General features: G+C 42.0%; 2 protein-coding genes across 5 annotated transcripts in view; one reads left to right on the top strand and one right to left on the bottom strand.

Moving 5' to 3' along the window:
• TMEM67 (transmembrane protein 67) overlaps positions 1-4,504 on the bottom strand; it is a 37,573-nt gene extending 33,069 nt beyond the window's left edge. Inside the window, exons 1-2 of the mRNA XM_060243502.1 lie at positions 4,269-4,504; positions 249-337 (exon numbers count right to left, since the gene is read on the bottom strand). Of these exons, the coding sequence (XP_060099485.1) occupies positions 249-337; positions 4,269-4,455 (276 nt within the window). The 5' untranslated portion in view covers positions 4,456-4,504. The remainder of the gene's footprint in view (positions 1-248; positions 338-4,268) is intronic.
• Positions 4,505-5,209: 705 nt separating this feature from the next.
• RBM12B (RNA binding motif protein 12B) lies at positions 5,210-11,685 on the top strand. Of its 4 annotated transcripts, XM_060243503.1 has the most exons (3): positions 5,210-5,490; positions 8,272-8,318; positions 8,939-11,685. In XM_060243503.1, the coding sequence occupies exon 3, from the start codon at positions 8,967-8,969 to the stop codon at positions 11,271-11,273; it is 2,307 nt and encodes a 768-aa protein (XP_060099486.1). In that variant the 5' UTR covers positions 5,210-5,490; positions 8,272-8,318; positions 8,939-8,966; the 3' UTR covers positions 11,274-11,685. The 4 variants fall into 4 exon arrangements, with proteins under 4 accessions (XP_060099486.1, XP_060099487.1, XP_060099488.1 ...); XM_060243504.1 differs by lacking the exons at positions 5,210-5,490; positions 8,272-8,318 and having other exon boundaries at positions 8,836-9,976; positions 10,013-11,685; XM_060243505.1 differs by lacking the exons at positions 5,210-5,490; positions 8,272-8,318 and having other exon boundaries at positions 8,836-9,937; positions 10,013-11,685.
• The last annotated feature ends 815 nt before the right edge of the window (positions 11,686-12,500 follow it).

Genomic DNA, 12,500 nt, shown 5'->3' on the forward strand with positions numbered 1-12,500 from the left:
TATTCTATAAGGCGATACAAGACTGCTTTTTATTTTTGCTGGAACAGTTAACATGGCTACTGCTCTGTAAGAAGTGAGCAGCAACTCATGAAAGCTCATACCCTGCCACAAATTTTGTTTGTTTTTAAGGTACTACTGGACTCTTAATCTTTTCTGCTGCTACAGACAACTGACACAGCTACACATCTTAATTTACATAAAATAACTTTTCCATTGTATATAATAAAAGCCTGCAGGCATAATATTACCTTATTTTCTGGACATTTTTCACAGGTAATGGAAGTGCCACCATTATCAGAAACCAACTTGAATCCTGGCAGACAGGAACACGAAGTACCTGAAAGTATGCAAAAACTTGTTCTCTCAATTGCAACAAACTGTAACTAAAATACTTAACTTATAGGTCATTTATTAATATAGTGTGTTGCTTTAAAAATGTATTTTTGAAAGATTAAAAACTGATTTATGCTACAGCCTTAATTGTGCATACATGAAAGTGATCTCTGCTAACACTAATAAAAAGCATCTATATAATAATAATGTATGCCATAAGTTACACCTGACTTATGCCAACCCCAGGACCATGGGTTTTTAAAGGAAAGAGATGACCTGAGACGGTCTGCCATTGCCTTCCTTTGCACAGCAGCCCTGGTTTCCCTTGGTGTTCTCCCATCCAAGTACTAACCATGGTTGACTCTGTTTTTTCAAGCTCTGCTGAGGCTGAACTAGGCTGGGCTATCAGCCTGCTTACATAAGGAACACATTTAGGGATGTATTTAGTAGCAGCTCACTTTGTGTGACATACTGAGTTCAGTTTAAGCTGTCACATACAAAGCTCTTCATAACCTTAGCCATTCTTATTTGTAGGACCCCTTTCTCCCTATGCTCCACCATGACAACTTCGCTCAAGTCAGCAAGGGCCTTTGTAGGTGCCAACCTGCAAATGGGCAAAATCAACAACTGCTTGTAGAGGTGCTTCTTTCGTTGTGGCTCCCACCTCGTGGAATGGTCTGCCTAAGGTGGTCTGGAAAGTTCTCACTCTCTTGGCTTTTTGCAAACTATGCAAGGCTGAACTATTCAAGAGAGCTTTTCTGTGCAGGTAATATTTTATTTATTTATTTATTTTATTCGATTTATATCCTGCCCTACTCCACTGAGGTGGGCTCGGTGCTACACCCTATGAAATAATAGGGCTACACCCTATGAAATGGTATTACAAACTTTCTTGGATTAATAATAATGGATTATAACTTACTGTAAGTAGGATCTTATTTATGCAATTTGTATAATGCTTTTAATATGTTTTATTTATTTTTGTTGGTTCCAGACTTCTAAAATCCTACTGAATTGATTATTGAATGTCCCGTTTGGCTGATTGTACTAACTCACTATGTGTAATCTGCCTTGAGTTCCTGTAATAAAGATGGACTCTAAATAACATAAAAAATAAATAAAAGTATACAATTTTAACATATTTAATCTGCAGTATTCTGCAATATGCAACAAATAAACAAAATGATGAAAGACTCAAGTACCTTTAACCCTTATGGAAATTAAGCACATAATAAATCATTCTTATTGAAATTAGACTTAACAATGCTTGACTTTGGCTGGTTTATGACCCCCTCCCCTGTTGACAAAAAGTAAATATTTTGTGCTATCAAAAGTCCTTGGAGCTGTGAAAGTTCAAGCCCTTTAAAGAACTGGAAGGGGCTATAATACCCTCCTTCCCCACATCACAAAATATGAAGGCAGCTAGAGTGAGAAGTATCTACCATTATGCTGTCAATGGTTAAAAAGATTAAATTAATAACTGAAAAAAATGAATGAACAAAGTTTGAGTCCAGTGGCACCTTTAAGACCAACATATCCATCTCCACTCAAGCTTGTAACAAGTTATTACAACATTCAGAACAATGGAACTCCCAGAACTTAATGGGGATAATGGTTTTTTAACCTCACTACATAAGCTAATGTACCGTATTTTTCGGACTATAAGACGCACCCCCCCCCAAAAAAAAGTGGGGGGGGGGAAGTGTGTGCGTCTTATAGTCTGAAGGTATGTACCTTCGGGGGGGGGGGATCTGCTGCCTCTTCCTCCGATCCGGCGCTTCCCCGCGCCTGCCTGCCTGGCTCTATCTTCTTCAGGCAAGCGCTGGGATCGCTCCACGTGGCTCCAGCGCTTTGCAAGTGCCGGGAGCGCTTGCTTTAAACATCACAGCTGAAGGCAGGGACACAGGCAAGTAGGAAGCACCCGTCCCCTCTGCAAACGCAGCGCTTTGCGAGCGCCGGCTGTGGCGAGGGCAGCGTGCTTCCTACTTCCCTGTGTGCCTGCCTTCAGCTGTGATGTTTAAAGCAAGCACTGGGATCGGAGGTGGGAGGGAGCGATCCCAGCGCTTGCTTTAAACATCACAGCTGAAGGCAGGCACACAGGGAAGTAGGAAGCACCCGCCCCCTCTGCAAACACAGCGCTTTGCGAGCGCCGGCTGTGGAGAGGGCAGCGTGCTTCCTACTTCCCTGTGTGCCTGCCTTCAGCTATGATGTTTAAAGCAAGCGCTGGGATCGCTCCCTCCCCCCTCCAATCCCAGTGCTTCCTACTTGCCTGTGTTCCTGCCTTCAGCTGTGATGTTTAAAGCAAGCGCTGGGATCGGAGGGGGGAAGGGGGAAGTAGGAAGCACGCTGCCCCCTCCGCAGCCGGTGCTTGCGAAGTGCTGGGGCCACGTGGAGCGATCCCAGTGCTTGCCTGAAGAAGATGGAGCCAGGCAAGCAGGCGCGGGGGAGGCGCCGGATCGGAGGAAGAGGCAGCGGATCGCCCCCCAGGAGGAAGGTGCGTCCTATCCTCCGGAGCGCCTTATGGTGCGAAAAATACGGTAATTGTCCTTACATCTGTATTATCACCCATCCCCCAGAAGGGCTATACATACTCTTTATTTTATTTCTTATTTGGAATAGTAGATTATAAGGTAATGAATAGTAGAATGTAATTTGGAATGGTAGACTGGAATGTATTTCTCCGGTCTGGGGACGGAGGAGATGCACTATATAGCCTATCACACCACCTCAAAGAAGAGGATGCTGTATTGTTGCCTCCATGCTTGAGAGAAGATGGATGCAGCGAGATAGCAGGGTCTCACTTAATCACTCCCAGCATTCCAATATTAAGGATTTAACCTCTGATTTTGATATTTTTATTTCCTTTACTATGTTTCCCCCTGGAATTAAATCCAAACAAACAGTGACCATATAAACTAAGCTTCTTATTCCAGTTTGGTTCTTGCATCTGTTAAACACCTTTACTATGATATATGCTAATTTGCTGCTCACCCTATATGTATAGAATGGTACCTTCCATTTCAAAATATCCAAAGAACGGTGCATTCACACTACACTAAATAATGTGTTTTGCATCTGGTTTTTTACTGTGTAAGAATAGCAAAAATCTGGATGTAAAACACATTATTTAGCTTAGTGTGAATGCACTAGAAATGTGTGTGCACACAAAAGCTTCAGACCTTGATTCAAACTTGGTTGTCTCAAAGGTGCCACTGGGCTCAAACTTCAGACTAACATGGCTACCCATGTTAATCTATAAAAACTACAATCATTAAAATGGGAAGGCTGGAGTGCATATATCTGCTTGTGCATGTATATAGTTATACCTATACAAAGAGAGAGAGAGCGTGCCATCAGTGTCTTTAAGTGATGCATCGCTTTAGAAGATCATTACATACAAGCCTTGTCTGTCCATACCTGTAAATGAAACTATAATCTAAAAACAAACTATGCTCACTCCCTAACCCTTTTCTCCAATGCAAATTTAATCAGCAGACTAACAGCATGAGTTTTTAGTCCATCACCTATTACAGTTCTATACGAGGAAAAACATCCTGGAAGCTAAGGAAAGCATAGTTTTGCTTTTAGATTATATATCATCTTAAAACACCATCACACATGCATGTGATCCTCAGAGCACTTGGAATACAAAATCTTTTATATATAAATGAGACATCGTGTACTGCAGATAATGGGTAGAAGGGAGGATGCACTGGTGTATAACCTCTCGAACCTACTGAACAGGTTTTCTTTCAACTCTTTCCTGCCTCGTATACAAAGTGACTGACTAAAAAGGTTGGTCCTTTACGAACTATTAAAAGAAACCGGGCTGTCAAGGCCTCCCGAACCTCTCCCAGAGTAGCACTGTCGGGGGCGACCCTAAAACAGAAAGCCTTCTGCTGAAGGGAGGAGAGTCGCCGCCGAGCTCGCCTCACCCTGCCCGCTCTTCCTCTGGGACGATCCACACTGGCCGCAAGCCAGGCTGGCGATATCGAAGTACTGGCTCCCTCCACAACTCTGGGGCTCGCGCAACGGCAGGGAGAAACTCTGGGCGTCCAAAAACCTCGCGCCGAAGGCCACGCAACTGACCACCATGCCTAGCAAACGCCTCGCCGTCGCCATGGTTACGAAGGCCACAGCACCACCCGTCCTCAGAAGAGCGCAGCGGCTTTATCGTTTAAAAGGCGGGACTACAACTCCCACTGACGAGGAGCCGGAGGGGCTAAAAACCTCTCAAGTAGAGCCGTGCTCGATATCTCGCAGGGGAAACGGGAGGGCAGTAAAGGATGCGGTTCATTTACATCTGCTTGCTTTCTATACGCCCGAGTTACTACTTAGATCACGCCAGGTCAAGGCAGAAATTCACAGGGCTATATAAAAATGCTGAAACGAAGCTAATTCCAAGTCATTAACAGCTCATGCTGTTTTACTCGGAAGTCTCAACAGTGTTTCTGCGGGGTTTATTCCCCAGTAAGTGTGGGATTGTTAAAATGCCACAAAGGGCCCCTAAACACCTTCTGATGTTTTCCTGCAAGAAATCACCAGTTAAGTACATAACAAAAAAAACCCACAAGGTATCAAAATTACACTCGTTCACTTTGTTCCTATAGAAAGAGGGGGAGAAAAAAATCGACGCGGAAAGCCCGCGTTAATTTTCCATACGAGCAACTACTACCGTAAACAAAACATCAATTTTTTTCTGTCTAATGGAATCCTTCGTACGTTTTTCACGCACGCGCAGCCGCTACCGGAAGATACGCCACGCTTACGCAAAAAGCCCGAGCAGAAATGATTGGTAAAGGCGTGAGCGTTTAAAAACGCGCATGCGTGTTACTAGCGTGCGATGGTAAAAACGTCATCGCGGGCTGGCGCGCGCGCGCGGGTCGTCGAGGTGGCCTGCAAAGGCGGAGAGTTGTGTGGTCGCCATTTTGTTGCTTGCGGAGCAGCCTTTTCCCGTAGGTTGGTTCCGGCGGGAAGGAGAGCCGCTCTGCCACCGTTGTGGGTGGACGAGACTGACGATCGTGCGCGGAGGCGAGAGGCTGTGGAGCTTGGCCTGTTGAAGCCGTAGGGCTTCAGACAGACACATTGTTCGTTTGTTTCTCTGACGGCAGTAGCGGAGCCAGGGCTTTCTCCGGATTCATCTCGGTTCCGGGCCTGGTTAGTAGAACAGGATCATGCGTGGTCGTTGTGAAGGGTGGTTGGCTTCCGCCTGGGCAACCCGATCCTGTGTACGCTTACTAGGAAGGAAATTTCACTCAGTACGGTGGAGACTTACTCCCAAGTAAGCGTGCGAAGGATTGTGGTCTTCCGAGTTCTCCTCTGTAGGTCTTCGTTGTATTCCGCGGAGGGAGGGAGGAGGGCATGGCTGGGCGAGAACCAGCGATACTCAGTAACTACCGTCGACTTGTGGTGGCCGATCGGGAAGTCTGCCTTAGGTCAGTTGGTGGTCACAAAACGGAAGGCAGCAGCAGATAAGCCTCCGCGCTCCGATTTGCAGGAGGCATACTAAGCAGATATAGCCACATTGAGGCGCTTTTGGATGTGTGTATTGGTGCGTGCAAAATGACTTTTGGCGGGGCAACGAACCCCCCTCCCTGAGGCTAGAAATGTTCGCTAAGATTGATAGATTTAGTTTTCTGTTCCTCTGGAAGAAACTCCTTTATATTCCCCAAGTAACAGAGTTCTTTGTTCGATCGGTTGGTTCACGGTCATTTCTCGGAGCATGCTGGATCTTTCGGAAGCTGTTTTCCCTAGGAGTGTATTGGATTATGCAGAAGTGTCATATGAAAACGACAACGGATTTAAGGAAACAAGCGTCAAGAGCTGCATATATAAAATCTCCCTTGATGTCTCCCTTACAACTACTGTGTGACATTACTCTCAATAAGTATTCTCAAGCGATAAGCCAATAGCACACAATGCACCTGTCTGTGTTGCTCAAGAGAGTGTAGCTTCTGTACTGTTCTCATACTGTGGCTTGGAAGACTTTTTTCCCCCCAGGAGTGTGTTATGGCAGGATATTAGAGTTCTACTGTGATTTCCTTTGTAAAGGAGAGATAAATGTATCTTGATGGACAGTGGTGCTGTGGGAAGAAATAGTGGTGGCTTTCAAGTTAACATGAATGGATTTTACTTAAAAGTTACTGAGGAAATGCATTCAGGATTTGTTAAATGTATGTAACCATCACTGCGGATATGGTACTCCTTGCAATCAAGTTATTTTCAGAATTCAAGCACAGCGATATAGTTCAGTGCGTGGAATTCTTTTTTGTTTGGCAGAATCTTAGATCTCATACAGGTCACCTGGGGGCTGTTCTGTTGGTTGAACTGACCATTTTGTTGAGTATAGCAGCTTTTCTTTGACCCAAGAATGAGGAAAGACCTTTTTTGACACTCTGAAAGTGACACACTGGCAGTGGTGCTACCTCATTGGATAAAAAGTTGTGTAGATTGGGACTGTATTGAGGAGGGGAGTTGGGCAAAATTACCCCTTTTTTGCTGGTAGTGGAAAAGTTTGTAGGAATCAAGCTTGTAAGAGTTTATCCTGTCTTCCATGGAATTCAAGGTGAAGTGCATAGGGTTCCCAAGTGGTCTTCTATCCAGTCCTGAAGAGATCCAGATCTGCTTCAGTTCCACAAGGTTCTGCATCATGTGCCTTCTCACCATGCCATGGGACCTGACATTTCACATCTTCTTTGGGGTTTTAATCAAAATAAATACAAGTCTTGCCCAAAGTGCTTGTTAAGAATCCTGCCTAGATTTAAATTGTTGTTAATTTAATATTTTATTTGATTTTTGTTTACTTTTGTGCTATTCTATGGTGGATATGTTTTTTTTTTAAGTTTGGAGCTCAGAAAGTCTTTTTGTGCATAGGGATGTTGGCTAATTCTATTGCTGTTAGTGGGAATTATGCCATGAATTTCAGAGGACAAGAAAACAATCTATAAAAAAGTGAACCAGATTTTTCAGATTGTGAGAGAATTCTTTGTGCGGAGTTTTGGGGTGCTTATATGTGGTTGAATGATTTCCCTTCCTCCAGAATACAGCTGTTTAACTTCACAGTCCTTGGGTTTTGTGCTAGAGGTAAGGCACAAGCCACTTGGATTCTAGTTATTTGGTGGAATACATGTTCCACTTAAAAAGATTTTGCTGGTCAAATAGACCAAGACTGCAAACCTGTGCATGCTTATTTGGAAGTAAGATCTGTTGCAAGTGGAATTTTCCGGTGTTCATGTATAGGATTTGACAGTGGTTTTGTGTTTTCCTGTCTTTGGCCAATCAAGGAGTTTTTTGGCTACTGATGCATATTTTTTAGGGTTTTTAAACTTTATGGTACATTTAAGACCTAGAGGATAGAAAGTTTTGGATTGTTTGTGCGTTTTTAGTGGTAGAGCAGTCACTGGTATGGAAACTGGAAAGAGCCTAATCTTTGTATTTTCCTAGAATATCAGCTTTGGGTATTTTTAAAAACAGTTGCAGAACTATTATCTTCATATATTTGATGGAAAATTCAACTTAATTGAACGTCTTGCTGAACATAAGGATTTCCGAAGAACTGGACATCTTTTTTCCCTTCTTTTTGGGACATCGTCTTTCAAGGACTACCAATGCAGAGCGGACTGTTCAGTTTTCAGCTGTGTGTGGACCTATTGAAGACTACTTTTGGCATATTGCTATCATTTACTGAAGTCATTTGTAATATTGGGATGTGTTTTAAAAACGGATATACCGGTCAGCGTGCTCTTCAGTTGAAGTTTTTCTTCTTTTTGTACATATCCCTTGGAATGGGGATGCAACTTAGCTCAAGACCACCCTCCACCGTTTCTCTTTTCAGTGGTTATTGTTTTTCATGGTTATTGAAGTACCCTAGTAATGTGGCACAATATGTAAACCAAACTCTTCGTTAGCCATTAATTATGTTTCATTTTCTTTCCACAGTTAAATTGATTTCTCAGACTTTTATCAGGCCTACCAAGTGAAAACAGGTAAGCTTCTAGAGCTTCACATTTGAGTTATTGTTCTAGCTGATGGCCTTTTGTCACATACTTTTTGCTGGAAGGGAAGATGCACAGTTGGATATTTTAATCATAGGGCAATGTAATAGTTGAAGAATGACTGAATTTGGTTCATTATGTTCTGTTGGTAGATCATGACATCTGAAAAGCCAATGGAAGTTCCATGTCAAGTTTTGGTAAATTTATGAGACTGTTTCTTGGTCCATGAGTATTTTGGGATTTTCCGTATTGGGTGGCAAGAATGCAAGGCCAGAGTTGTCCTGTGTTTTAATCTCTATATGGACGTTCTGACAAACTATAACGTATGCTATGAATGTTTTAAAATACCTTATCGCAGACAGTTGATATTACTGTTTGGGAATGGTGACATAGCAGCGTAAATTTTCAGATGGAATCATTGTTTTAAATTTCAGTGTAAAAAATAGGTGACTTGTGATTCTGAACACGGGAGGGAGCTTTTTAATTTTTTTTTTGGTGTTTACTTTGACCAAGATTTGGGATATCTCTTTGGAGGTACAACTTGAGGTATAGCTCTTGCATTTGCAAGGTACTAAAGGTTTGCTATCATGTATACCTTTCTGTCCACAGGTGTGATTATTGCTGTGGGTTGAGCTCAGAATGGCAGTAGTCATCCGTTTACAGGGGCTTCCTGTTGTTGCGGGTTCTGCAGATATTCGCCATTTCTTCTCAGGATTGAATATTCCTGATGGAGGTGTACATATCATTGGAGGTGAAAAGGGAGAAGCCTTTATTATCTTTGCAACAGATGAAGATGCACGACAGGGAATGCGCTTTTCCGGAGCATTTATCAAGGATTCACGTATTGAACTTTTCCTCAGCAGCAAGACTGAAATGCAGAATATAATAGAAGTTAGTCGGAAAAGATCTGATCATGGTGGGAGAGAGACAGGAGCTGGGTCAAGGCGGACAGGTTCCAGTAATTCAGGAGTTGGAAACCTTTCAAACCTAGTTGCAGCAATTAAAAAAGGATTTGGAAAGTCCAGCTATGGTTCTCTGGATCACTTAGAGGAGGATGACTTTCATTCCGATGGCTGTCGTAACAGTGATACAGAGGTTTCAAAATCAGCTTCTAATCAGGCCAAGAAAGAGTCATTTAACTCAGACAATTTGTATGTGTTTATTCGTGGGTTGCCTTACTCGGCATCAGAAGATGATGTCCTTAATTTTTTCTCAGGACTGCAAGTGGAGGGAGTGATCCTGTTAGAAAATGCAGAGGGTCGACGAAATGGTGATGGTGTGGTAAAATTTGCTACACCAAATGATGCCCTGAAAGCACTGGAACATGACCTGGAGTATATGGGTCCAAGATTTATAGTAGTACGTCCCTCTAATAAAGCAACATGGTTTAAGCATAGTAGAAAAGGAGATGAGAAAATGGATCATTCTTTCAAACGTTTTGCTCAGTTAAATAATGAAAGTTCTTCAGGCAGAGAATTTCCCTCAAGAAGAGAATCAAATTACATGCCCACAAGAAAACAGTCCCATTCAAGGTCTCCTCCAAGGAGACATGTAGTACACTCCCGTTCGAACTCTCCTCCAAGGAGATATTTGGCACGCTCTCATTCAAGGTCTCCTTCAAGTAGATATTTGGCACGTTCTCGTTCAAGGTCTCCAAGTAGATATTTGACACGCTCTCATTCAAGGTCTCCTTCAAGTAGATATTTGGCACGCTCTCGTTCAAGGTCTCCTTTAAGGAGAGCTGTGGCAACTTCCCGTTCAGGCTCTCTTCAGAGGACAGCTGTGGCACGCTCCCATTCACCTCTCTCCCATTCCAACCTGCCTCATTCATCGAGTAGTAAGGAGTTTTGCATACATATAAAAAATTTGTCTCCTGCCACTGAGAAAAGAGATTTGAGAGCGTTTTTTCAAGAGCTAGATATGATTAACAATGATATTACACTTTTAAAGCCAGATAACTATGAAAAAAAAAGGGAAGCGTTGGTGGTGTTCAGATCATATAGTGATTATCAGACTGCACTGAGGTATCACAAGGAGAGTCTTTTTGGTCAAGAGGTTCTCATTTTCCCCACTTCTAAAAAATCAATTTTGCAAATTATTGATTCTTCAGAAAGTAAAAGATCATCAGAAAGACATCACTATGCAAAGGAAAAAAGGGATGGATACTCTGGTCAAAAGACTTGTGTATATGTAAGGAATTTTCCATTCGATGTGACAAATGTTGAAGTTCAGAAGTTCTTTGCAGGATTTAATATTGATGACAGTGACATACATTTGCTTTATGATGACAAAGGGACTGGATTGGGAGAAGCACTGGTCAGATTCAGATCAGAAGATCAAGCGCGGAAAGCCGAAAGTTTAAATCGTCGACGGTTTTTAGGAACAGAAGTTCTACTAAGATGTATACCTGAGGAGCAAATGCAGGAATTTGGTATTAACATCTCATCAATGCCAAGTGAAAAAATGCAGGCTCACCCCCATGCACATGCCAGAACTGAACATTTTTATGGAGTTAGTTCTCAAGGGCCACCAATGCAAGGGAACCTAAAGCATCCATCTGATTACAGATGTTCTGATGACTTCCTGTGCTCACCTGATCGTTTCAGAGGTCCTCCCCCTTTTCCAGATTTCTGCAGTGAAGGTAATCCTGGAGGTTTCCCTGAGGGGCACTACATGTCCGACTCTAATTTCCGTGGTGGCTCTGATCGCATCACAGTGATTAAAATGAAGAATATACCATTTCGAGCAGCTCCTAATGAAATTCTGGATTTCTTCCATGGCTATAAAATTATACCAGAATCGCTTTCTATCCACCACAATGATTATGGAATGCCTTCTGGAGAAGCTACCCTTGCTCTTGTGAATTATGATGAGGCAGCGGCAGCTGTTAATGAATTGAATGAACGGCCATTTGGCCACCGCAAAGTTAGGCTAACCTTCGCATAGATGAAAATGTGCTGAAGAATAAAAATACATTTACAGTGTTGCATTAGAGCCAGAGTTACATTTTTATTACTAAAAATGGGGACAAACCCCCTAAAAATGTTTGTAAATAATTTTACATCTAATTTAAATTTTATATTTTCTTCCCTGAACTTTAGGGGAGTTTTGGACAGCATTTGATCATTTCACTAGTTCTAACACACTGACTTGCCAAATGTGTATCCATATGTATGGCTTGTATATATATTTGCAGCTTACTTTAAATGTACTGTTTTCTTAATCTGCATCTTCCGAGCCATTAGTCAGCATGCTTTGATTTTATGTCTTTCCATTGTTACATTCAATAACAAGTTAAATTCTAGGCATTTGGTAATGTCTACTCCACAGTACTTTCAAAATAAATTACATTAATTTAGATATGTGGTTGGTTATTTGTGTATCTGATGGATCAATGCAGACTTTTTAAATAGAATAATCATTCCCAGTGTGTATCAGTATGGTTGTGAAATACTTGCTAAGGCAAAAGTAGCTTGGATCCTAAGTACAAGTGAAGTCATGTTTTAGAGGAAGGCAATTTCCTTGCCAGCTCCTCCAGCACTCCATGCTGCCTGAAATTGGGTTCTTTGGGTCAGTGCAACACCAGAAACAGTCTGTGGGGGTCTACAGTGAGAGGGAGGAATCTGCAAAAATTGCTTTCCTCTTCTCCACAAACAGAAATATTCTGTAGAAGAACTGTTATGAAAATGGAATAACTGATTAGGATCCATGTGGTATTAAGATAAGAGGGTACTGAAAATGATTTTCCCATTAAAGGAAATGGCTTACTCAGAACCAGGAAGATCTAAATAAGGCATTTCTAAATGACTAGACATTTTGGTCCTGGAAGAGAAGCAATGTTAATTGATATTGGTCAAAAGGACCAAGATAGGTGCTTTCATGTCTGCTCAAGTAACAGTAGCTAGGAGTCATTAACTTTGATTTGATTTTTTAACAAATGGAGTGCACTGTTTTATAAGGAGCTTCCTAGAAATTCAACCTTCCAATGATTTGGGTAGAGGTGAGCCTCTTCATTAGTCTCCTTAAAAAGTGAACTGTATTATTATATGTGTAATAAATATTATAGTTTCCCCCCAATTCTGAGGGCTGTGCTTCAATTTTGTTATCTTTATATTATTTAGCACAGATTCGACCACTAAAGGATATGGCTTTTGGTTTTTTTAAAGGAATATA

Source organism: Heteronotia binoei, chromosome 7, assembly GCF_032191835.1.
Source record: "Heteronotia binoei isolate CCM8104 ecotype False Entrance Well chromosome 7, APGP_CSIRO_Hbin_v1, whole genome shotgun sequence".
Taxonomy (NCBI): Eukaryota; Metazoa; Chordata; class Lepidosauria; order Squamata; family Gekkonidae; genus Heteronotia; species Heteronotia binoei.